General features: G+C 40.8%; 2 protein-coding genes and 1 non-coding gene across 5 annotated transcripts; all 3 read right to left on the bottom strand.

Moving 5' to 3' along the window:
• Nucleotides 1-401: 401 nt before the first annotated feature.
• On the bottom strand, nucleotides 402-19,621 carry LOC137281910 (homocysteine S-methyltransferase YbgG-like). Of its 3 annotated transcripts, none has more exons than XM_067813630.1 (9): nucleotides 19,525-19,614; nucleotides 16,859-16,951; nucleotides 15,309-15,405; nucleotides 15,053-15,120; nucleotides 14,144-14,295; nucleotides 12,662-12,762; nucleotides 11,232-11,393; nucleotides 5,676-5,878; nucleotides 402-1,062 (listed from the first exon to the last, which is right to left on the bottom strand). In XM_067813630.1, the coding sequence occupies exons 2-9, from the start codon at nucleotides 16,861-16,863 to the stop codon at nucleotides 921-923; spliced, it is 930 nt and encodes a 309-aa protein (XP_067669731.1). In that variant the 5' UTR covers nucleotides 16,864-16,951; nucleotides 19,525-19,614; the 3' UTR covers nucleotides 402-920. The 3 variants fall into 3 exon arrangements, with proteins under 3 accessions (XP_067669731.1, XP_067669729.1, XP_067669730.1); XM_067813628.1 differs by having other exon boundaries at nucleotides 15,282-15,405; nucleotides 16,859-16,948; XM_067813629.1 differs by lacking the exon at nucleotides 16,859-16,951 and having other exon boundaries at nucleotides 15,282-15,405; nucleotides 19,525-19,621.
• Trnat-agu (transfer RNA threonine (anticodon AGU)) lies at nucleotides 19,148-19,221 on the bottom strand. Its single transcript has one exon. It is a non-coding gene; the product is annotated as a tRNA-Thr (tRNA).
• Nucleotides 19,622-21,868: 2,247 nt separating the features above from the next.
• LOC137281905 (uncharacterized) lies at nucleotides 21,869-26,223 on the bottom strand. Its single transcript, XM_067813617.1, has 5 exons — nucleotides 25,891-26,223; nucleotides 24,758-24,895; nucleotides 24,509-24,639; nucleotides 24,010-24,112; nucleotides 21,869-23,808 (listed from the first exon to the last, which is right to left on the bottom strand). The coding sequence occupies exons 1-5, from the start codon at nucleotides 25,943-25,945 to the stop codon at nucleotides 23,705-23,707; spliced, it is 531 nt and encodes a 176-aa protein (XP_067669718.1). The 5' UTR covers nucleotides 25,946-26,223; the 3' UTR covers nucleotides 21,869-23,704.
• Nucleotides 26,224-27,577: the final 1,354 nt, after the last annotated feature.

Here is a 27,577-nt window from a genome sequence, read left to right as displayed (position 1 = left end):
GAAGAGATCCACACACCTGGTGGGGTTCATGTGCACGTATGTATAGAGGAAGATGTCGGGAAGAGATCCACACACCTGGTGGGATTCATGTGCACGTATGTGAAGAGGAAGAGGTCCAGAATCAGGTGCTAAACCTCAATATACTCGAGCGGTGTCCTCCCGCTGTTAGATAGCTGGAGTATTGCTGCGTAAAACTAAACTCACTCACTCACTACTACTCGAGTGGTAGCTCGCGACGAACAGTTGTTCGGTACCCAGGAAACCCGTTCCAAAACCAGCAACGATTGGTTTGAAATGGGCGTTTATCCTAAGTCTCTCCGTTTTATGAAATATCCCATCTGTTTAATCTTCAATACTGATCAGCCATAGATACAAAGTGTGTTAATCATTCTGTCTAATCATGTATTTATACGGCGTACTTTATTCATAGGAATAACCAATCATTGTTGGAGCATAATTTTCATCCGTATTAATCAATCATTGTTACATCGTATGCTATTCATCCGTATAAACCAATCATTGTTATGACGAATGTTATTCATCCGTATTAACCAACCATTGTTTCGGAGTATATTATTCATTCGTATAAACTAATCATTGTTACGAAGTCTAATTATTCATCCGTACTTACAAATCATTGTTATGGAGTATGTTATTCACTGGTTAAATCATTGTTTCTAAATCATATGAATCATGTGTGTTAGCAAGGCCTCAGTTACAGAGACAGCCAACAGACGCTTCTAGACATAGTCGGTATGCTGTGATTCTGGAATAACGAGTTCTGGTCTGACGGGGTTTCTGTCTATAGGACAATAGCTATCGTATGTGCAGAACACGACCACCTTTAATTAACCGTGACTTGTATCAGTATGTACCCGACACGGAATATTTTATGTGTCATTGTTTGCGATTTTAATAGTTCATAGTCTGTCCAGTTCTATTTTCATTCTGGCTATATCATCCGGGTACACACGACAACATCCTCCGATCCATGTTGCCCCGCGATTCACCCACGACTTCAACTGTTTGTCAAGTGAATCACAGGCAGTTCCAGGAAGCCATCTGAAAAACATAAAGTGAGTATAGTTTTAGGCCACAATCTTCCAACAATATCTGAGGACGCCAAACATGGCCTCCACACATTGTACATATTGGAGAATTGAGCCCGGGACCTCCGCTTGACACCTAACCTCTAACGTACTATCGGAAATTGGAAAACAAATGTTTTTTTCACATTTATATCTACAATTTATGTAGTTAATATGTGACAGTGTGAAATATCTGTTAAACCAAGGTCGGCCTTACCATAGTATCAGTGGTAGTGGGATACAGTGCGTTTGACACAAAGGCGGACCGATGAATTGCAATCTAACTCGGAAACTATTCAACGTATTATACTCTATCAAACGCTGATCATAATTAAAACATCATACCAACTCAGTGAGGTTTTTGCAGAATTTTTACCCTAAAAATAAAAAAGTTATTAAACAAACTATCATAAAAATATTGACACAGTTCAAGGTTTGTTACGAGGGAGGAGTGCAGAGAAAGCGGTTCTATGGGTACTCTTATACCTATCTTAACATAAACTCTCTGATTGAAAGGCACATGAGATACCAATCAGTACATGAGACATATTCAAAACGCACGAGAGAGCATAAAATATATTTGACATGACCCCTTGTGCCCGCAGACAGCGCATACATTTCATGTATCAGGGGAGTCGACAGCCCGGCGTCATACCTGCCTGAGCGACCTAATCTATTGACTGATCTATTGTTTTCAGCAGCTTTTTGTGTTGTGTCTATGTGTACCCGATATTACGAGTAAACATGCTTTTCTGGATACCCTATTCCGCATCCCACTGAAAGCCCAGTTAGGCCAATGTGGGTTATTTGGGCATATGCTATTTGCAACTGTGTACATTTTAGGGATACAGAGTAACAGCTTAAAATGTTTTTTCCTATTTCCGACAGTACTTGACGCCACCCCATTACCACCGTAAAAGACGTAGAAACGGTTTCCCACCTGACTGACAATAACTACAATCGTAAGAACTTTCAATAATATTCACCCAGACACCACAGACTGGTAAATGGTTCTGTATTCAATTTATGCGAAACGAAATAAAGCAGTTTTATTACCCATGAGCCTGAAACGATCTCGCAATATTATCTTAACGTATGGGAATTAAGATCTTAGCTGTGATCACTGAGCGCTAATGGGCCCAGCTCTGCAACCCTGTTCAAGGCCGTGTCATAGGAAACAGCTGATCAGACTGATAATGCAGTGTGCACCAGATGGTTGTTTTTCATGACAAGCCTGCTCAACCATGAAGTGTAATGCCTTGCACTACAACTTAGACGTGTTTGTGCAGCCCACTGCACTGAAGAGCCGCTCACCTGACTCAGTGGATTGGTTTGTACTTGGGTAACTTTCCTCTTGTCCGGTTGTCCGGATTACACACTAACCAAACTACCGTCTTGTCGTCCCCGCCAGAAATCCCCGATACCTACTTTAATGCTTATCTTTCACTAACCGTTCTTCTCCCAACTCTCACCATTCCAAAAGCCCATTTAATTATAAATTCTCCATCCTCTCTCCGCGATCTAGTCAATCGTTCTCTTCACAATACGCCCAGTCCCACCCTCCACAACCTGTCAACCCTTTCTTAGGAGTGCACTCGTCTTTCTCGCCACTCAGTGATTCTCTCACTCCTTTAAATACAGCTATCCAAAATCTTCAAGTCAGCCTCTCCACGATCCACTCACCACTCTCTCCACAATCCGCCCCCCACTCTCACCATCTGCTCCCCGCTCTCTCCACAATCATACTACTCTCTCCACAATTGTCTAATCCCTCTCTCGACAGTCCTCTCCCTGCTCTCTACAGAATCCATATCTCCCTCTCTCCACAATCCGCTCCTCACTCTCACAATCCGCTCCTCCCTCTCTCCACAATCCACTCTCTCCACAATCCACTCCCTGATCTCTCCACAATCCACTCTCTCCACAATCTGCTCCCCTCAATCCACTCTCTAGTCTCTCCACAATCCATTTCTCCCTCTCTCCACAATTCTGTCTTCCCTTTCCACAATCCATATTTCCCTTTCTCTACAATCCATGCCTCTCCTCTCTCTCTCTCTCCACAATCCGCTCCCTGCTCTCTCCACAATCTGCTCCCCACTCTCAACACCTCTCCCCACCCTCTCCACAATCCACTCCCTGCTCTCTCTGCAACCTGCTCCCCACTCTCACAATCCGCTCCCTACTCTCTCCGCTATCCTCTCTCACACTCCCCTCCCCACTCTCTCCACGCTCCTCTCCCCACTCTCTCCATTATCCGCTCCCCACTCTCACAATCCACTCCCCACTCTCTCCACAATCCACTCCCCACTCTCTCCATTATCTGCTCCCCGCTCTAACACTCCTCTCCCCACTCTCTCCACACTATTATCCGCTCCCCGCTCACACAATCCACTCCCCACAATCCTCTCCCCACTCTCTCCACAATTCACTCCCCACTCTCACAATGCTCTCCCCACTCTCTCCACAATCCACTCCCCACTCTTTCCACAATTCGCTCCTGCTCTCACAATTCACTCCCCACTCTCACAATCCACTCCCCACTCTCTCCACAATTCGCTCCCGCTCTCACAATTCGCTACCCACTCTCACAATCTGCTCCCTACGCTCTCCGTAATCCACTCCCCACTCTCTCAATCCGCTCCCCACTCTCTCCACAATCCGCTCCCTTGTCTCTCCACAATTTGCTCCCCGCTCTCACACTCCTCTCCCCACTCTCTCCACAATCCACTCCCCTCTCTCTCCTCAATCCGCTCCCCGCTCTCACAATCTGCTCCCTACTCTCTCCATACTCTCTCAATCCACATCCCACTCTCTCCACAATCTGCTTCTCCCTCTCTTAGAATCCACTCCCCACTTTCTTCTCAATCCGCTCCTCCACAATCCATTCAACGCTCTCTCCACAATCATACTTCTCTCTCCACAATCAACTTCTCCACTTTTCTCCACTATCTGCTCCACACAATCCTCTGTAATTCACAGTTCTCTCTAATTCAGTCTCCTAAATTACCTCTCTCCGCTCTCACTTTAATCTCTATTCAACTTACAACATTCAAAAGCTATCAACCAACACAATTTTATAACGAAAATGATAATAAATTTCACTTAAAGTCCCTAAAAGTCTATAAACATTTTTGGTATTAACTGAATGCTTCAAATACTTGACGCATTTAAAGTTAACTGTGGTCACTATCAGGAGTGAGCCGCTTACAATAGAACCCTTGCTCTAAGATCTCTCATGGCTAAACACAAGGAAACTATTCAAGCCTTGCTGTGCACAGTCACCTTGGACACTTCATAAAGCAAGACAAGGTATCTCAACATCTCCTCAACATCTGCTTAAACCACAAAGGGCATCAATTTTACTACAACACGGCAAAACCTCTACAATTCAACAAACGTGTCCCCATTTCCCACAAAGACAGCCCCCCCGGCCTGATCCCCCAGCTTTTGTTGTGATAATGGCATAAGCTTTCATAAAAATCTTGGATTCAAACCTCACATAAAGCTTAACCAACACGACAATTCCATTGAGAAAATGACATAAAATCAGGCCTAATCCTCTTTTTGTCATTGTACTCTTTCAACGCCAGCCTTGACATAGATCCATGCTGACAGCATCTGCTCCAGAAAAACAACCTCTGGTGTTAAAAGAGGAGTATTTCACAAGCATGGGCCTTGTGATATTTGCAGGTTTTTGTGCTCTATGCAGTTGCACTGCAGTGAATCCAAGACAAGGATACAGCTCCTGCATGTAATTTGTCACCCATGAATGGCAGCAAGGCACAGCTGTGTTCGAGGATACATCACAGAAGAGTAGCAAATAAATCAAGATATTTTCAAGTGGAGAAATAGCATCTCTTTTCTCTTCAGTCAGGAATTCTAGGCAAGAAACTGATACATTTATGTAAGAAATCTATATACATGTCAACAAATTAATAAAAATGTTCTGCACAGATTTTTAAAATGTTAAAATGTTAGTAGTGGTATCATTATTGCTTTATACTGGATCCGTCTTATTAGTGCTATTTGCAGCAATCTTGAACATGAGAGAGGCATATCTTGGATCCAATCTTCTCATCAACCTGTCAACAGGACACCTAGGACACCTGCCAATCTACTTGCTAACCTATCAACAGGACACCTGCCAATCTACTCACTAACCTATCACAGGACAGCTGCCAATCTACTCACTAAACTACTAATTGGACACCTGCCAGTCTACTCACTAAACTATCACAGGACACCTGCCAGTCTACTCACTAACCTATCAATTGGACACCTGCCAGTCTACTAATTAACCCATTAATTGGACACCTGCCAATCTACTCACTAACCTATCACAGGACACCTGCCAATCTACTCACTAACCTGTCAATTGGACACCTGCCAGTCTACTCATTAACCTATCACAGGATACCTACCAATCTACTCACAAACCTATCACAGGACACCTGCCCGTCTACTCACTAACCTATCACAGGACATCTGCCAGTCTACTCACTAACCTGACAATAACCTATAATTAGGTAGGAGGTGCTGGTTAGTGGCCAGTAAATCGGACACATGTTAACCTTGTCACATTATTACCCTTTATCTGGAACCCACTGTTCCCCGCTGTTTGGCTTGATCACCACGCCCTTTTGTAGTTGAAGGTGCTGAACACTCTCCAGTAGGTCAGACACATGTTCTGGCGCTGTACAGTTCAGACCAACCGCTAGCACTTGGTCTGACTGAACCACGCTTCGCACAGCTTCTGAGAACCTCTCTCCATGGCATGTAACACCTCCAGCCTACACAAACAGTCATACAATGGGATATGATATGTGAATCTTTGAAAATAAACCTCAGCTGAAAACCAAGATTTTTTACAGCAGCTGACTGATCATGGTATGGCAATGGGTGTGAGTGAATGTAGTTTTATATCAATGATAGCAATGGTCAAACAGTATCATGGCACTGGACAACAGAATTGGCCTTAACGCATTGTACCCATGTAGGTGTAGTGGCCATAAAATTTCCAAGTCCCATGCTGGGATTCAAACCACGGACCTTCTAATCCAAAGTCAGGCGCATTGTCCACATGACCGAAGACGCTAAGCCAATCAGCAAGCTGACAAGGTATGGATGTCATGTGTGGGATGACTCCATGCCCGGCTACAGAGGGAATAGAACCTAGAACCTTTGTATAACAAGCAAACACTGTAACAACTACACTACCACACCATCCCATAGCTTAACAAATTTACTTTAATAATATTCAAGAACTGGATGGTTCTTTTCTTCTTGGAGTGGTATATAACATGCATTATGTCACAAAGTTCCTCATGACATATGCACTCCAAACGAAAAACAAGTTAATAACTGACACATATATTTTCTCCCCGATAAGAAGGAAACAGATAAGTGGCTTTCAACAGATTTATCTGACACTTGTACAAGACCTTAGGAGTAATAAGTGTGATGTGTGTTTTGGAGATTATGAGGTGGTGACATGATGGAAGAAGAAGAAGAAGAAGAAGAAGAAGAAGAAGAAGAAGAAGAAGAAGAATGATAATGTGGGTTTTTCTTGAGTGTGGCCAATCTCAAATGACACCATGCTGCTGAAGGAATCGCCAAAATCTAGAAGAAGTGTACAGGAAACTACTGAAATGTCTTGCCACAGAATCAAGTCAACCATCAGAAATATTTCTTCAATGCTTAATTCATCTTTGCACAGTAATTTTAAAAATTCATTTTGTAAAATGGGAGATTTGTGAAAACAAAATGTCATACACTTCTCCAAGAAACCTACGACAGTCTTCAGTTTCCAAGATTGAAATCAAACAAATGTCAAAGGTCATGGTGATAGGGCTATTAAAGCTATCAACAACATGTATTACTTTACTTGAAAAACACTTTTTAAGTATTTTATCATTTTGGGATCTTCTTTGTCTGGAAATGTTTACTTGTGACTTGGTATGAATAAAAGGGTTAGGCATACCTAGAATTCAAGAAAGACTTCAGAAACATTCATTTTATCTCTTTTAAGCAAAATATTGTTGTTAAATTATTGCTGATAAAATATTTTGCAATATTTCAATTTATTCTCCTGATATCAATATAATAACAGCGTTAATAATAGTATGAAGAATAGTCAGTTTGTAATTTGCTCTTTTGCAGTCCAGGAGATTAGAAGACATGCATGGCACATGTTCCTGTGCACAGGGCTCAGGTCACAGCTTGGTTGAAGTTAAGTAAGGTTGAGCTCAGAGAGGTGACCATGTTTGGCAGTTTGACTCCTGTGTTTCTTGGACATCAGATCTGCTCCAACACAAAACACATGTGATACATGCAGTCTCACCTTAGGCAAGTGAGTTCATTCAAAATTGCCACTGTTCATCCAGCAGAGAAAGGGTATCCTGTGTGATGTCATATGACTATAACTGTCTAGCACCTAACAGGCAGCTTGGGTTATCCAAGGTAATAGTTGTGCTGTTTTTGCATGCTTTGAGCATGCCTCTTCTTGGTGGCACAGTCATCCTGGCAGGCTGGTTAGGATCATCATCAGTTTAGGAGCTTGCCCACTCTACACATAGTCCAGACAGTGAATAGGACTTCTCCCAGGAAATGCTGCCTTGTCAAATCCACTAAGAACTTTCTGGCTAATACATAGACTTCCCAACAGACTTCTGCATTATCCAAAGTGTCAGAAGGGCTGTACTCTCAATGGAGAACCCGGACACTCTCCTGATCTGCACTAAGAGATCAGGATACCGAGACCAATGGGGAGTCTGACGACAGTGTATTTGAGATGCAAGCAAGACATTTCAAAAGTAAGGTCTGAATATTTAGCATGGTTTTCATGAATCTTGTCAATCACGCTGCGAGTGGGAAAGTGACTGATTCTGGACAGCAGAAAGAAGAATTCAATTTCACATTTGAGACCAGCTGACTTCATCTAGGTGAAAGAGTCAGTTGGATTACTTTTCTGTTACATACACAGCATGTACACACAATGCAATCATTTCTCACAAATGAGTGAGTGAGTGCGTTTAGTTTTACGCCACACTCAGCAATATTCCAGCTATATGGCAGCAGTCAGTAAATCCAGTCAATCCAGTGATCAAGAATATGAGCATCGATCTTCGCAATTGGGAACCGATAACATGTGTCAACTAAGTCAGCAAGCCTGACCACCCGATCCCGTTAGTCACCTCTTATGACAAGCACAGTCGCTTTTTATGGTAAGCATGGGTTACTTTTATCCTTTACCCATGGGATTCCATGACGATCTTATTTTAAGGCACACCTCTATCCAGGAAATATTTCTTCTTGTTTCAGTAAGTTTTACAAATAAACAGTTTTTTCTTTGGTCTTTTGTTCATATCATTATACAGTTTGTCTTTAGAAACTGGATGAAGTTGCTCCAAAGTTTCAGCGGCAGCATAGACACAACAGTTTACTTCATGTAGCGAATGGTCTGCAGAAAGTTTTAGAGAAATAATTTCACTAAGTAAATCAATTCCATTTGGGTGAAAAGGTGTGTTTAGTTCTTTAACAGGCCTCCATTTCTCTAAAGGTACATCACAGATTTCATTTTTTGTGATTTACCTTTCGAGAAACGGAGGCCAATTTCAAACAACTATCCTTTTGAAAAAATAAATTATTATGTTAACAGTGTACCTTTATTATCCTGTCAGGGAATCAGAATGTCAATGATTTTCATATTCAGCTTTCCATGGAGCATACAACCCTTGCTGGCTGTGAGAATAATAACAGCCTTATTACCATGTGACCCATTCACTGAGGGGGGAGGAGTCAATTTTTGAATGAACTCATCAGTTGACAGAAGAGTCAGGACATGTATACGTATTATATATGCTCTAGAGTACAACACCACCAAGGCCTCCAAACTGTCACATGTCAAACTGCCAAACACGTGATACAGCATTGTTTAGCTTCACCATGTATTTTCTACAGGACCAATTCTGATGACCTCTCACAGGATATTCCAGTTACCTCTCATTGTCATTCGTGCATCTGTATGGAGTCAAAAATTGTTTTCCCATATAACACGTACATAAACTTAAGAATCATAATTTGGCTACAGGTGCATGATATGGTGTCTTTACATAAGACAGACCTCCTAAAAGACAGACTGCTTAAAATGACATATTTTATGGTTGGTTGCATAAGACTTAATCAAGCTGTACCCGTGATGATAACTCTATGTGCCTGGATGAAAAAGAAAACATTGAGTTTAGAAAGGGTTATACAACTTATGACCACATTTGTACTCTCTTCAGCATTATTCATAATTTAAAAAGTATGAAGAAAAAGTTATTCGGTGTGTTCATAGATTTCGAAGAACACACAATAATGTATCGAGAACTGGAATGTGGATCAAACTACTAAATCACAACATAACTGGTAAATGTTTTCATGTTATCAAATCTATGTAAAGCCTTATAAAATCACATGTAGCATTTAAAGGACAATGTCTGAATACTTTAACTGTCTTAAGGGTGTAACCCTAAGACAGTTAGTAAATTTATCTCCTCTTCTTGTTTGATTTACATTCAAATTACACTGAACAATATTTCACCTACTTCTCATGTAATGGAGTTGCTTTTGACAATGAAGAACTATATATACTATAACCAGGGTATTTAGAAATGATTGTGGCAACAATACACTTGACATTATCTGCATTATTTTAAATTGATGACACTGCTATATTGGCAATATGTAAAGAACATTTACAATACCAGTAACAGGTAAGCAATATGTTTTGAGACGGCACATACAATAGGAGTGTGTTGTTACTATACTCTGTAGAGACTCTGGGTCAACTCATTGAATAAATAAGGGTGGACAGCATGGCTCAGCTAATTAGTGTACTCATTGAGTCCGTCTTATGAGAGGTCTGTCTTTTGGGAGTAAACCCATGACATTAACACATCTATTTAAGAAAAAGATGTATTCAATTGCATTCACATAAGACTACCATGCCCAAGCTCCAGCTCCACCACTATTATACCTTGCAGGAAATTCAACAAACTTAGGTCCCCAAAACATGTATAATTTCTGTAGGAAGGACATGGCCTGAAACAGCAATCTTTTGTGTAAGTTACATTCAGCCTACATCAAACATGGGTGTATACTTTCTCTTTGTGTCAGCTTCTGTTCCCAGAAATGTACAGTAAATATTGAGGTTTCGTACAGACATGTCATAAAATTGTAAGGCCTTTACAAGACTTGGCTGTCTGTATGGTTTTGTCCAAAGTACCTGTGAGTCAGTAAGAAGGCCTTTTCAAATCCACACTGTCAACTGTAAGGCTCTATCTAGTCCACACTGTCAACTGTAAGGCTCTATCTAGTTCACACTGCCAACTGTATGGCTCTATCTAGTCCACACTGTCAACTGTAAGGCTCTATCTAGTCCACAATGTCAACTGTAAGGCTCTATCTAGTCCACACTATCAACTGTAAGGCTATCTAGTCCACACTGTCAACTGTAAGGCTCTATCTAGTCCACACTGTCAACTGTAAGGCTCTATCTAGTCCACATTGTCAACTGTACGGCTCTGTCTAGTCCACACTGTAAACTGTATGGCTCTATCTAGTCCACACTGTCAGCTGTAAGGCTCTATCTAGTCCATGAAGTCAGCTGTATTATCAAGTCCACACTGTCAACTGTATGGCTCTATCTAGTCCACACTCTCAACTGTACGGCTCTATCAAGTCCACACTGTCAACTGTGCAGTTCTATCTAGTCCTAAATGTCAAATTTATGTCTGTATCATAACCACATTATGAAATTCAAAATGTTTTCAAATCCATTCTGCCCTAAATGCGTCCATACTCCCAAATGAAATGCCCTATCACGTCAACGTTGTCAAATGTAAAGTTGGTTGATATCCACACTGACAAAAAGCCATTTCAAATCCATTGTCAAATGCAAGGCGCTATAAAGACACAAACAGTCAAATGTTAGGCTTGATCAAGTCTACACTGTCAAATGTTATGTTATCAAGTAAAGCCTTTCCAAGCCAGTATAATCCTTTAAGTATTATTCATGACAAGCAACCAAGCACACCACAAGGCTAAGCAACCATCCTAAGGCTAAGCAACCATCCTGTGATAAGGGGAGAAAGCTGGTACCTTACAGGAGAAGCACACCATTGCCCTTGCATCAGGGTAGTCGGACAGCAGCTCAACAATGGCCTCAGCCTCCTTCTGGACTGGGATGGTATCTACAGCCAACATGTCTGATCCATGACTCAGTAGCGCTTCCACACGGGGACGGTGCCAGGTCTTCAGTTCCTGGAGTGAGTGAGGGAGGGAGGGGAGTGTCAGAATCTGATTTATTGCAAGCTGAAAGTGACAGAAACTTGGGAAAAAAGAAAGAGAAAAACAACAGCTGGCAGCAAAACCTTCTTCATGCAGGATACAGAGAGAATATATATCCCATTATAAGGGTATGATAAGAGTACAGAAGAGACAGGTTACAGTGACACAACATGACACTCACATCACAGTGACAAAACAAGTATACCAGGTCACAGTGACAATTCATGACACCCCGGGTCATAGTGACACTGTAAGACACCCAGGTTATAGTGATGTTCCAAGACACCAAGGTCATTCTGACATTCCAAGGCACCCACGTCATAATGACACTTCAGAACACCCAGGTCATGGTGACACTTCAAGACACCCAGGTGATAGATACACTCCAAGACACCCAGGTGAGAGTGATGCTCCAAGACACCATGGTCATAGTGACACTTCATGACACCCTGGGTCATAGTGACACTGCAAGACACCCTGGTGATAGTCACTCTCGTAGACACCCTGGTTATAGCGACCCTCCAAGATACCCAGGTCATACTGACCCTCCTACACACCCTGGTCATAGTGTCCCAAAAGGACAGTGAAGTCAACCGAACTGGACACGTGGTCACAATCAGACCATCAATCCACATCCCTTTTCTATACAAGGTCACTTCAGCATGAGGTCAGTTTGATGAAATATGATGAATCAGTATTATCAAAATGTGCCAACATTTTTTTGTGCAAGAAGCAGGTGGCGTGAAGACCAGTCTTGCAAGAGTTATGTCCCTTGAATCTCATCCCTCCACGTCCCACATGCTCTCACACAAGATAAACTCCATACATTTAAAATCAAATTAATAGGCATTCATTTTCACCAGACCCAAGGCTAGCATTTCAAAACACATGTTCCATCTCTATGTCAGGCCACCTATCTCCATTTGTTGTGGAAGGTCAACAATAAATGTTCTAAAAAAAAAGTATCCTAGAATTTAATGCAAGTGGTCAGTATTTCTATTTCAGTTCCATATTCCTGGCTGATACTGCAGCAGATGAATAATTGGTGATATTTAGTTCAAAAGGCAACTAAACAATATCAGGTCGTCTTACTTATCCTATGTTGTTATATTTTGTGGGGTGGGTGATTTGACATACCAGCTGGAAACTAGTCACATTAGCCACATTTTCTCATTTACTGAAGAGGTGTACATCAACAAACTTCATAACCGGAAACATCCACTAACACGACAATGTCTTACCTCTCTAGTGATCTTCTCTACATAAGCTCCAGTGTATTCTGAACCATCATGTAGCACCGCACCGTACGGCCCAACACATCCCGCAACAACTGCATCACACCCTACAACACGACACCCAGTGTAATCTGAACCATCATTTAGCACCGCACCGTACGGCCCACACATCCCGCAACAACTGCATCACACCCTACAACATGACACCCAGTGTATTCTGAACCATCATGTAGCACCGCACCGTACGGCCCAACACATCCCGCAACAACTGCATCACACCCTACAACATGACACCCAGTGTATTCTGAACCATCATGTAGCACCGCACCGTACGGCCCAACACATCCTCAAACAACCGCATCACACCCTACAACATGACACAATTTGTATTCAGAACCACCGTACATCCCAACACATCCCGCAACAATCATATGACACCCTACAACATGACATCCTGTGTATTCAGAACCACCTTATGTCCCAACACATCCCGCAACAACTGCATCACACCCTACAACATGACACCCAGTGTATTCTGAACCATCATGTAGCACCGCACCGTACGGCCCACACATCCCGCAACAACTGCATCACACCCTACAACACGACACCCAGTGTATTCTGAACCATCATGTAGCACCGCACCGTACGGCCCCACACATCCCGCAACAACTGCATCACACCCTACAATACGACACCCAGTGTATTCTGAACCATCATGTAGCACTGCACCATACGGACCAACACATCCTCAAACAACCGCATCACACCCTACAACATGACACAATTTGTATTCAGAACCACCGTACATCCCAACACATCCCGCAACAATCATATGACACCCTACAACATGACATCCTGTGTATTCAGAACCACCTTATGTCCCAACACATCCACCAACAACTGCATCACACACTGCAACATGACACAATGTGTATTCAGAATCATCGTGTAGCACCGCACTGTACATCCCAACACATCCCCCAATAACTACATAACACCCTACAACATGACACAATGTGTATTGAGAACCATCAAGTAGCATCCACCGTATGGCCCAACACATCCCCCACCAACCATATCACACCCTACAACATGACACAATGTGTATTCAGAACCACCGTACGTCCGAACACATCCCCAAACAACCGCATCACACCCTACAATATGACACAATGTGTATTCACAACCACTGTACATCCCAACACATCCCCCAACACCCGCATTACACCCTACACCATGACACCCTGTGTATTCAGAACCACCATACATCCCAACACATCCCCCAACAACCGCATCACACCCTACAACATGACACCCTGTGTATTCAGTCCAGTTTTCTCTCTATGTTAAACCTTATTTCATACAACTGAAACTCATGTTACAATGGATTTATAAAAGGTTGAATCAAAATTACTGTAAGAGTCAACTCAAGTGAGAGTGTGTGCACATAAGTAACGACTAAACATGGATATTTCTCAGACATACCTGTTTCTGTGCAAGCCTCTCGTGCAAGAACCACACTCTGACCTATGAGAGAGAGGGCTGTGTCCTGGTCAACTCCCAGATGGTCAATGAAGCCCTGGACTGAGGCCTGATAGGAGGCTGTGTCCAGAACCTCACTGCCAGCCAGTAGGAAACTGCAGACAGATGTGGTGAGACATACAACTTCATGGAATACAGCTGAAGGGGAATGGGCTGGGAATAAGGGTCACTAGGCCTCAAACAAAGGAACGTAATGGGTACCACATATATGCATTTAACTTACAATGTCTCTGAACATATCTAATTTTGACAAAAACAAATAATTCCATCTAACTTGTTTCTGAATATACATAATTTGGACAAAGCTAACATTGAAATGGGTGAGAAGTCAGGTGTTAACATAGGAAATGGGTGAGACATCAGGTGTTTCACATTGAAATGAGTGAGAAGTCAGGTGTATATATAGGAAATGGGCGAGACATCAAGTGTTTCACATTGAAATGGGTGAGAAGTCAGGTGTATATAGGAAATGGGTGAGACATCAAGTGTTTCACATTGAAATGGGTGAGAAGTCAGGTGTATATATAGGAAATGTGTAAGACATCAGGTGTTTCACATTGAAATGGGTGAGAAGTCAGGTGTATATATAGGAAATGGGTGAGACATCAAGTGTTTCACATTGAAATGGGTGAGAAGTCAGGTGTATATATAGGAAATGGGTGAGAAGTCAGGTGTATATATAGGAAATGGGTGAGACATCAGGTGTTTCAAGTAGGAAATGGATGAGACAATCAGATGTGGGGAACGTTCATGAATAGTTTGGGATAATTTTCAGGTTGGTACTAGCAAGTGTATGATAAAAATTACAGAAGCAGTTCTACCAGTACAAGACAGGTCAGTTTTCCCACATACTTCTTGTGCACTTGCTTCACTGCCTCTGGGTTTGTCTTCAGGAGTCGGGCCGACCACAGAGGGTCATCCTGGAAATAGACATATCTCATGTATCAGGGTGTGCGTGATATATTTATGTTTTCTGTCTTGTTCTGTACACTTCTTTTTCTTAGTTTTAACATGCATCATTGAATGTCATAATGTGCCATCTTTCAAGTATGAAAAATCTGAGATTATTGATATATCACACATCAATGTTCTTGCAGCCGATCCTGACCATTTCCGTGGCACTGCCGCCATCCAGAAGTACATACTGCTGACAAAGCAGATGCTGCAGCTTTCTGTTACTCTCTGTCTTTGTGTCACTCGCCATTCTGTAAAATATATCATAACACAGACATATATCACTTATATATCACTCACAATACTGTATAGCCATTATGTACAATATATCATAACACAAGACATATATCACTGATATATGATACACAATTCTGTATCACCATTCTGTACAATATATCATAACACAGACATATATCACTGGCATATTTAACACAATTCTGTATAACCATTCTGTACAATATATCATAACACAGACATATATCACTGAAATATAATACACTACTGTATATCACCATACTGTACAATATATAACACAGATATATATTATCAATATTTAGAAAACAATTTTGTATCACCATTTTGTACCATCCCTTCACAATAAAATATGCACAACACGTTCCAGATCAAGCACATGTGGCAGCAACACCACACATTGTATCATATATATTTGGAGCTGAAAGAAACTTAGATGTGAGTATTCTGTTATAGGATTGAGTTAAATCCACTAATTATACTTGCAACATTGAAGGAATACATTTTGAACAAATAAGTGTCTAGAAATGAATACATGGTGTTGTGATCTCGCTGGCATTATTTTTATATATTACACAATACGCATCCTGAATTCTCATAAACCTGACAAGTAATCTGAAAATAATTAGACTTATTAGCAGAGGTAAATCAGAACAAGCATGTCTGTGTTGACAATAGTATTCTAAATTTAGTCTACACCTTAATACAAACAGCTGCATGGGATGTATATTGGCAGAGCAAAACAATTTGGCTGTACAAAAGAGTTTAGCAGTGCAAATTCAATTGCAGTACAAATACGAAGACAAATTCAAGGGTAGGAATGCAATTTTTTCTAAGAAATGAGTGTGCTAGTAGGGCTTGACATCACTTTAAGCAATATTCCAGGAATATCATGGTGGGGGACACCAGAAATGAGGTTCTTGCATTGTACCCATGCAGGAAATCGAACCCAAATGCCTTAACCACTTGGCTACAAGAATACCATTAGGCATCAGTTAGATTATTTTGGTGTGCCTTTGTGGATATTAGGGTGCCCATACTTTGCCAGGATCCTATCAAAGGGACACTGACCTTTTTTCCCCAGCAATTGCCCAAATGATATCAAAAAATTCTTGAGTGGTTTGCCATCTCTGCTGCACCAGCCACAAGTGCAACTGGTATAAGTATACTGCCATATCCTTATACTGATCAACAAAGATGAATTTTTTTTACCCATTAATATTTCAAGAACCTCTTCACAGTCATGTCATTTCAATTTATTGTTGTTTTTACAGCCTTTAGTCAACAGGTTTTTAAAAATTTATCCATATTTCTAACAAATTTATAACAAGTTTCAGTTTACAATATGGCTGGAATACTGTCTTACATGATATAAAGTTTAACCCACTCACACTAAAAGAGGCAGTGATAAAAGCAATAAAATCTAGTAAAGATAGTAATGAAAATATTCACCTCATGTCTGCAGTTGTAAAGCTTCAAAAGAGATCTCTTCTGTGTCCATACAACAGTTGGTCCTCAAGTCAAGTGAGATGTTTCACTGCACTGCTATGTAACAATTTACTTCAATGTTGCATCTAATTAATATGCATATGAAGTGTATGTGTATATCTGTGTTACATAGCTTGATTTAGGATTCTGTTTCTGTCGCTCATTTGTGACCCGCATGATTCATTGACTAAACGTACCACCAAGTCTGAAGTTTTACACTGCAAGTTTCATTTTTCAAAAAAACTTTAAAAATGAAACTTGACCTCTGTACTTGCAGTTTGAGACTTTTAAATTCTTCCTCTTAGCTTAAACGTGGACAAGAAATATTAATATGTACAAATGATAAAATTAATTTGAATTAGTCTCATATGCCTGGTCAAGCCTGCATGTAAACTAATGGCTGGACGTTTTATATATTTGTCACTTTGCAAGAAAAAAAGATGAAAAATAAATTTCAGCACTGAATATTGGCATCCACCTGATAAAAATTCTGTTGCATCTTAATGAGTTGGGCTGGCATATATTGCACTTCAAGTACCCCATTGTGCAATATTGGGAGGTTCAGTGTTTGACAATGAGTTTTCTACATGACTGTGGTTCTCAAAATAAAATTAAGATTGTCAGGGAGTTTCTTTGCTGTGGGTCTCAAAATAAAATTAAGATTGTCAGGGAGTTTCTTTTATTTACAGTTAATGGTATGTGAAGCAAGTCGTTTTGTCAATTAATCACAACATGAAACATAGGTTGTGTATATATAAGTGTGGATTTGATCTTAAACCATTGACATAAGGCTTCATGTAATGTTATACCAAGTATATCGGTTCTCACAAAAAGTATTGCAAAACGGGACACATTGTTTCAAGAACAAATTGTTGCATTCCTGTATACTGCAGCTGGTAGTGTCAAGAACACCGCAATACAGCATCTGGAATACTTTCAAGCAGTACTAATTCATACAAAATTAATTATTAATAATTACCACAGCAAGTCATAAATAGAATGATTCAGTTTTTCACCATGTATTGATAATTACATTTTGTGATCAACACTTAGGGCAGGTATCAAAGCCATTCTGTTACTTCATTCGCATATACCTCCACATTCTTGTGTTTACCTCCACATTCTTGTGTTTACCTCCACATTCTTGTGTTTACATCCACATTCTGCTATCTCCAGCATTAATTATGTCTCTTAGTTACAATGACATAATGTATTATACGTGTCAATTACATCACATTCTGAATGTCACTCGCACCGATCTCAGCACGCTGTACAATCAGTCTGTAAAATCCACAACCTTCACAATCTAGCTTGCCTTCATCATACTTTTTTACTTATAAATTCTTAAACATTTCAGTCCCTCTCTTAATTCTTCTGTAACAAAAGCTGTACTGTTGTGACAGGATTCTTGCTGGCTTCAATACAGTATAACAATATTCTAAATTTAGGGGTCTCAGTTGGATTTCATTTTCTATACACTGTTCAGTGGTAATGACTAATTTGTCATATATATTGATGTTTCTGGTTCTCGAAGGTAATATGTCTTTTTCTGTCATTTTCTCCTGCTGGTGTCTACCCCAAAGTCACCCAGTTTTAACTCGTCGTCCATTGTAATCAGCTTTTGGATGCTCCAGGTACTGCCATGCCCATCACCATTCACCCACAACATTCTTATTTTCATTTGTGCACACTGGTTTGACGCCACCCAAGCTCAGAGAATGTGTTTTGACAATTCATACAAAAATTCATTATTAATTATTACCTCAAGAGCTTCATCAGGATTCAGTTTTTCATTATGGAAACATAATTTATGCAGAATTCATTATTAATCATTACCACTACAAGAAATAATATGTTATGATTCGTCATGAAGCATTAATATATCCAACAAAATATAAATTCAAAAATTGTAAAAATTAAAAATGTCTATTAATTATTAATGCTACAATTCAGGGTTCACTCTATTGTCGTGTTACCAAGTTGCTTAGCAACTGGGGCAAGACAAATACACATTAACTGACTATAAATGAAGTTAATCCATTCACAATACATCAGCTACAACTTTCAAACTCAGATAAGAATCTATGTCCTCTGATCGTATTCTCTCCATGCTCATTTCAATCTATCTCACATTACCCATAAACTTCACATTATATACAACATCATATGGTGGAATTCAAAATCTACCCCTTTTAGTCGTAGGCTTGTCACCTGGTCTGGGAGGCACGAAAGTGTCCAAATGAACAAAAACTCAGGCTCCAGGGGGATTCGAACCCTCGACCTTCTGCTTACTAGGCAGACGCTCTAACCAACTGAGCTATAGAGCCACTTGCTCTCACGGCGGTTTTGGTAACATCATAATCTTGACAAACGTCATCACCGTGCATAGTTATAATTAATTTTAATGTCATGACAACATTTACAAAATATAAATGCTCTTTCGAGATGTTTTTATTCCAGATTATGCGCAAAAAAGTCATTCTCAATATTCACAGAGCAACCATTTTTATTTAGTGGACCATCGATTTATTCGACAACGAACATGAGAGTGCTGCAGCGTTCAGGTACGATGGCAGTTAAAATATATGTGCACTTAATGTAGAAATGATCGAAAATTGTCTCTGTCATACCTGAAACGTTTGTCAAACCTGTTCTCTGCTCATCTTAAATACGCTCCAGTTATCACATTTGGGACGCCGCCATTTTGAATTGCAATAAACAAGGTGTGAGAAGCGGTCATAAAAGCATACAAAGCTTTCCGTGCAGCTCAGAGCTCAGTCGTCAGCTGAACTCGATTCCTCTGAATGGTACTTACTTACTTACTTACTTACTTACTTACTTACTTACTTACTTACTTACTTACTTACTTACTTACTTACTTACTTACAATATCAACACATCAATGCTAACGTTTTAAACAAAATTATTTTAGAAATTAAAGCGAGAATTACGGAGATTTATTAACATCCCATACGTAAGAATTTTATGCATACTCTAGTGTGAAGTATTACATGTTATCGGGGGGGAGGGGAGGGGTTATTTATATATTTAATTCAGCTGGAAACGCCCACAAAGTCAGACACCATTCAACTGAGGAGTGTCGGAAGAGCCCGTAAAGGATAGGGACTGTATATAGCATAAAGGCAGAGTAAAGGGTCTACCAGTGAAGCTGAGAATAGAAAGATTTGGAAAGAGCTTCAAAGAGCTGGCTCCGGAATCATCTATCTCGAAACTGATATATATATGCCGAGTTACCATATGTACCTCATATCACATAAAGATCAGCCTCTCTCTACATGTCGGTGGTCTGAAAAATAATCGTTTCGTCATCTTCCTTACCCGAACAAACATCCTTTGGGTTGGTTTAACTTTACCTGAGCGTTAGAGCTAGTGACCTGCATAGCCTTTTAGTTCATGGCATAGCATTTTAAACAATGTTTTGCTTGTTCGCTTAACGCCGCACTCACTAACACCCTAGCAATATGACGACAGTTTGTAAATAGTCAGGTCTGGACCAGACATTCCAGTTATCAAGAGCAGTCAACCATGCCAACCAACCAATTCCAGTAGTTGCCCCTCACAAGCATGGTTTAGCTGAAGACCAATGCTAACACTCATGGGTCTCAGACCAATGTTAACACTCATGGGTCTCAGAGGCGATCAAGAGGGGGTGCAGAGGTGTGCACCCCACCTTTTGTCCTGAATGTTTATTAAATGACCATTGAAACTCAGGGTTTGAAACTCATTCAAGAAACAGGAACAAAACAGGAAACAGAATTTTCCAGAAAATGTCCGTGATTCCCAGAAATGTTCAGGATGTTTTGGTGATATCGTGAAGATCTCCTGTAAACAGTTACCATTCTACATGGCTGCACATCGAGCAGTTCAAGGAATGCGTAGAGTATAATAGTGCTGTCGCATGTCAACCAAGATAATATCCAAGACATGGAGCATACGTCCTTCACCATATAACCACAGTGAATTAAAGTTTAAATACAAGTTTAAACACATCATTCAAATACAGAAAGCTGTGCTCAGATTTCCACGCAGATGGGAGTCGTAGTGACTACGTTTAATGTCCCTTTCTTATACCAAGTGTTGCTATGCTCCATCTTTTGTATGTTGTAGCTTAAACACTCCTTAAGCCATGTCCAAATGTCCGAGAGGAAAAAGTACCAAACCCAATGGCCAGTATTGCAGTAATGCCGGCATCAGCAATGGAATACTTGAGTCTGCCGGGGAAGTATAACACAGAATTGGTTTCCCCGACAACCAGAAAATCAGAGGACAACTGAAAACGTCTGAAAACTGCACGTATCTATGAGCGAATATTCAAAATTCAAATAAATAAAACGTACTACTGACTTCGAATTTATTCTTTTCGTGCGATAGCAGTCAGCAATTGTCTGGTCTGGCGGTGATTCTATATGATGTCATTTGTAGTTATGTCACAAAGTAAGTGGCTGTAGTTTTATCATCCAATAACTGTGTTGAACAGGAAATATCGCTTGTGTGAGATCAGGCGGTATGTTTTTGCACAAATGCCCTGACAATATGACATCATGAACAAGATGACGTCACAATGCTGTGGCGTAGCTGCACTGCAAATCTAATGGCAGTTCTGTGTTCAGAGAATGTGCATTTTTCTTTGAATGATTTTGGAAGATAAATAGAGAATCTCACCCTCGTGTCTTCTGATGCCATTTGCATCATCACACGGAATATTTGTTACGGATATTTGTTACTTTATCAACTGTTGATATATTCGATATCAATGGACACTTGGGTGAGATTCTCTATTTACGCTGAATTGCAACACACCAGCACTGTCACCGCCGGAGACACCAGAAATGGGCTTCGCACTGTACCCATGTGAGGAATCGAAAACGGGTCTCCAGAATGACGAGCAAACGCGTTACCCACAAAGCTACCCACTCTCCCCATCACGTAATAAACAGCAGTCTAACACACGTATTGATGTAATACAATCACTTTATTCGTGGTTTTATGGCCATCCCGCTCTGGGAGACATCTTCCGTAGCATAGGCATCCATCTCGCGAATTTATACAACTGTACTTTGCAAGAACACATCATGGGTAATGATGAATACACATAAACGCATAGAGCCTTTTTCATACATATATTGAAACACATGCATACAATAATTTGAACCAAAATATCATGAGGATTTGTCTCTGTACGCTGATCACAGACATGTGACGCTATCGGTAACGGCGCAAAACGTGAATGTCAGAATATAGCAGCTGTTCAGTGCCAAGGGTACGATTTCATAACGCATAGAATGCAAGGCCATAACTAAATCATTGTTTCGGGACAAAATGAAAAAGTTATCGGAACAGTTTATTGTGAATTTGTGATCAAGAATTCCATTGTCTTCCTATAAGATCAGTTACTTGGCGTCACCAACCAAATTAAAGTGTTTAGGAGGCGGGTTATAAATAAGGCCGCTTTGTTCAATATTATTTAGCTTGGGGAAAGTTCCTGCTCTGAACAGAAAATGTCAAGTTATTCAACAATTTATTACATTTAACTTCATTTCGACAACAAAAACACATAACAAATATTTCCCTATTCTCATCACATGAAAACAAATAATGCGTTCGTCAAGACCTTTCGAAAGTAACAACCCGGGTTTCCGTGATTTGTATCGGTGTGTTCCGATATGAAACAAATAGCCACGAACGAAAAAGATAAGTTGTTATTTCAAATTCTCGTTCTCATGTGAAAGTGAAATGATGGCAGTAACACACGGTGATGGTAAGGGCGAAATGCAAATAGTTTTGAATGGACTTTGATACTGAAGGACAAATATCCGTACTGTTTAACCTCATTAGTGCAGAAACATCGCTTACTGACATGTACCGATATATGCATACCATATGACATGACATTAATCTAAATCAGTGACTTAATATACTGGCCATCATAATTAGATTCGGTTTAAATAAGCATGGCGCGATCTGGATAAAAGAGAGAGATTCTGAAACTTTTATACTGAGGTTTTATGTACAAATAAAATCGTTCGGATGAACATTCACAGGGTAGAGTCTTTTTGTGGACGTAATCGTCCGAAATATGCCGTCCGGATAAACGAGGTTAACACGATCAACGTCTGCTTTGACAAATCGACATGTGACAAAATTGTGAACACATGCAGTATAATGCTGAATGGGATGAACAGTGCTGATTAAAGAAGTTTACGCCAAATGCAGTCCCAAAGCTCATGATAATCCGTATATGTTTGCATCGCACCCTAATACTCAAACCTCATAAAATGGGCTCATGTCCTGCATTGGTACTGTGAAAAATGAGTATTGAAATCCAGAATGAGCACCGTGATACTTTTAACACTTTCATCTTATGAAATACAGCAATGAAATATTCACTGAAATTTTCCCTGGTTAAAAAAACACACACGAAAAGCCACAATCGCAGCATGCACAATGTTCCACATTGTAAATGCAATATTTTGCGATTTCATCTAATGCAGACATTTTTTTCCTGAGCAGTTTTATCGGAGGAAAACTAAATTCTGTATTTCTACGTTTTTGACTGTCATCATATGTTACTTGTAATATTTTTGACGTCCTGTGTATTTGAACAAAAGGAATACAGGTTAATGCCCCATTGTATGGGTAATTACAAGTGACTATATCTGGATATCAAGAATTTGACTGCATTGAACTGGTCTGGACGTTACATGAAAGCTGCACGGGAGGCAAGGAAAGATGGAATTGGAAAGCTGTTCATTTCTTCTCTCAATCTTGTGTTGTTCTTTATGAGGCAGTTCATGTATTGGTCAGGTGAATAAGGTCGAAGTCGAACCGTTGAGCGTCACTTGAACCCATGATCTTCAGACACAAGCTGCTCCCGTCGTGAGTCAGGAAGAAATCTGCAAAAGACCAGAATTACAACCGGAGTGTATCACACTTACTGATCTCAGCCAGTATTCCTGTTTTTGTTTCGTTTATATTTTCATTGTTTTTAACGCTGCATTTGGTCAGTATTCATATCTCACGACAGCGGTCTGTAAATAATCTTGACTGGACAGACATTGACTTAATAAGAGTTTATGATCATCGGTTATATGTACCTTTGTGAGCAAAGCTTCTAAACTGACACCAGCCATTGTCCCTTGCGAACATCTCGAATAGTCTCGGGTCAGTGAGACCCACAACGGGATCACAGAGGCCTTCCTGTAAGATAAGCAATATGAAGTAATGCATCTTCGGTGGGGAGACTCGGGATAGACTCAGAATCAAACGCTACTCCAAACAACTGAACAAGACACCCGCGGACCCAATTTAAGTTCAGTGACCTCGACCTTGTATCAACGTGCATAGATGCTTTCAGTCACTATGATCACAGGACGCCAAGCTAGACTTTCTGAACATCACTGGCTTTTATAGCACCCCTCTCTATCGAAATACTGTGGTGTGGAGCGCCCTTCTGGTTTCCCCCGCCCATGAGCTGGATTATTGTGAAAGGTGTCCCTCGCCGTGATATTGCTGGAATATTGTAAAAGGCGACGTAATACTCAATTCACTGACTCACTCACTATGAAAGTTGAGGTATATGCCACCATGACTTACCTTGAGAAACACCTGCTTGTCGTCACGTGCTGTGACGTAATAGGTGACCCCGTTGACCTTGTGGCTGAGGTAGCACATAGACATGATGACGCCATTCACAAGAACCGGCAGACAGGCAAGGGTGAAGGTCACTGTGAAAATGTAATTTACACTTATTTAGCATCCTTGCGTCTTTGCGATATTTTCATTACTTCGTGAAAAAGTATTAATGGCAATAATAATACATGTAGTAATGACGAGCTGGGTTACCTTTTTCTGTCACTTTAATTCCATGCACAAGCGACATAACGGGTGGGTCTCCCTCAACGCTCACATGCTCGTTGTTACGGACACTGACCAGAACACTTGTCTTTGACCACGTGCTCTTAATGGGGACCAGTGATCCATCTGAAACAGAAAGGCAACTCCATTCATCACGTCTCGACTTCCTCAGTCATTCTCTCGACCTGCGACCCATGAGCAGTCACTCACTCACCGTGGGGACCCAGGTTTGAAAAAGTTCCAAGAGGTGATTGATCTGGTGGTCAGAATAAAGTACCTGATCCATGAAACGATCCTGGGTAGCCCATCATAACTGATGGAAGTTACGCTAAGATCAACGCTAAGATCGATTGATCATGTCATAGGATCAATTACCTAGAGCTACGATCAACCACCTTAAGCGCTAAGATCTATCACCTTGATTGATAGCGTGACTTCGTACCTCATCGACGTTTAGGGGCGGTGGGGTAGTCATGTTGTTAAAGCGTTCGCGAGTCACGCCGAAGACCCGGGTTCTATTCTCCACATGGGTACAATGTGTGAGGCAATTTTCTGGTGCTCCCCGTGATGTTGCTTGAATATTGTTAAAAGCGGCGTAAAACTAAACTCATTCTCTCGCTCACCACAACGACGCTGAACGTTGTTCATATCTGTCCCCTGTTTAAAATCAATTTAATACAGATCGTCTATATGTACATAGGTTATGTTTCAATAAACCAATATAATGCTATAAAACAAAGAACAATTCATCATCATCTCAGCCATCCAATACCCCAAGCTAAACTATAAAACAAACAACCACCTGGTCTTATTTAATATAAAAGCATGCAATGATGTGGGTCAAAAAGTAGTTAATGCTGTTTGTACGTCAGTCATAATTATTTACAAATCAAATTTCAACCAATGACAATCAGTATCTTTGCTCCCATGGCTTGTAAAAGGTCCGACCCTTTTATCAACAATCAATGCTCATGATATCAGTCACTTGATTGTCCAGATTATTACACGCCGGGAATGAACGACGACTAAACACACCTTCATATTTGAACAATCATGATATAGTCATTTCCTTGATCGGATGTAAAATCTTTGCAGTTAACTGAGAAAAGAAAAGCTTTTACCTTTATCAGACTTGGTACCATTCTGGCTATGCGTTTTCTCGGACTGGCTCGGCATCTTCGAAGACGTACAACTTCCCTCGCTTCAGGTTCAAGTTTCAGTGTGTCAGTTTTGAAAATGTGGCTTTTTATAAAGCACGCTCGTGGATGACATGTTACTATAAATAACCAGCCGGAAATTCCGGATTTTAACACAATTGCTCCACGAATAACGCTTACATAAGATTACGCTGTTGTAAGCGTGTCCTTTTGCCAAATCACAATGCTTCGTTGAGATGTTTTCAAGCTGATAAAAATGCATTCTAATCATGTGCATCCGCATGTCAAAATGCAGACGTATTACGTCACGTTACTACTTTCATTTTGGGCAAAGGTAGTTTCGATCAAGCTTATGTAATGCTCTAAACTAAAAATGGCGTTAAATAGTTCTAGGAGATCGCCAGTTATCCGATTTACAGGGTAGTTTTATCATTAATGCACACGCTTGACAAATAGTGTCGGGGTGGGAGTGCATTTGCATTTTCAACTTCAGATTTCAGGGTCATGAAAAAACTTTCAGGTTAAAAGCGGGGATGTTATTGCTACATGTAGTGATAGACGAATTAAATACGTCAAACCAAAACATTAGTATTTAATGATCACTGATTCAGCAGCGTATTGTCACTGAACGGCTTGATTACGCCATTTTCACATTTATATCTGTGATATTCTCGCCATTTTACTTCCTTCGTAGACAGGTTTTCAAATCTAATCTTGACTGTCGAACCTCTTTTAGTCAAGATATGGCTGAAATATTGTCGACGTGGCCTAATATCTTAATTGCTAACCCACTCTTGCAAAACCAAGAAAACCTTTTCGGTGATGGAGGTTACAAGAGACACGTGACGTTGCGCTACCTGGCAATCTATGCCAAATACGCCCAATATCGCCCGGTGGCACTAGATCAAGGCCAAGTCAGATTTTCCTCTAGTTGATAATTATGATGAGCAACGTTTTGTCACATCTTGGCATGACGACACCGAGTTACGTTTTATCTCACCTGGGTACGAAGACACCGAGCCACGTTTTATCTCACCTGGGTACGAAGACACTGAGCCAAGTTTTATCTCACCTGGGTATGACGACACTGAACCATGTTTTATCTCACCTGGGTACGAAGACACTGAGCCACGTTTTATCTCACCTGCGTACGACGACACTGAACCGTGTTTTATCTCACCTGGGTACGAAGACACTGAGCCACGTTTTATCTCATCTGGGTACGACGACACCGAGGTACGTTTTATCTCACCTGGGTACGACGACACCGAGGTACGTTTTATCTCACCTGGGTACGAAGACACCGAGGTACGTTTTACCTCACCTGGGTACGATGACACCGAGGTACGTTTTACCTCACCTGGGTACGACGACACCGAGGTACGTTTTATCTCACCTGGGTACGAAGACACCGAGGTACGTTTTATCTCACCCGGGTACGAAGACACCGAACCGCGTTTTATCTCACCTGGGTACAAAGACACCGAGGTACGTTTTATCTCACCTGGGTACGACGACACTGAGCCACGTTTTATCTCATCTGGGTACGACGACACCGAGGTACGTTTTATCTCACCTGGGTACGACGACACCGAGGTACGTTTTATCTCACCTGGGTACGAAGACACCGAGGTACGTTTTACCTCACCTG

The sequence above is a fragment of the Haliotis asinina genome, chromosome 4, assembly GCF_037392515.1.
Source record: "Haliotis asinina isolate JCU_RB_2024 chromosome 4, JCU_Hal_asi_v2, whole genome shotgun sequence".
In the NCBI taxonomy this organism is placed as follows: Eukaryota; Metazoa; Mollusca; class Gastropoda; order Lepetellida; family Haliotidae; genus Haliotis; species Haliotis asinina.
This window is presented reverse-complemented; position numbering and strand designations above follow the sequence as displayed.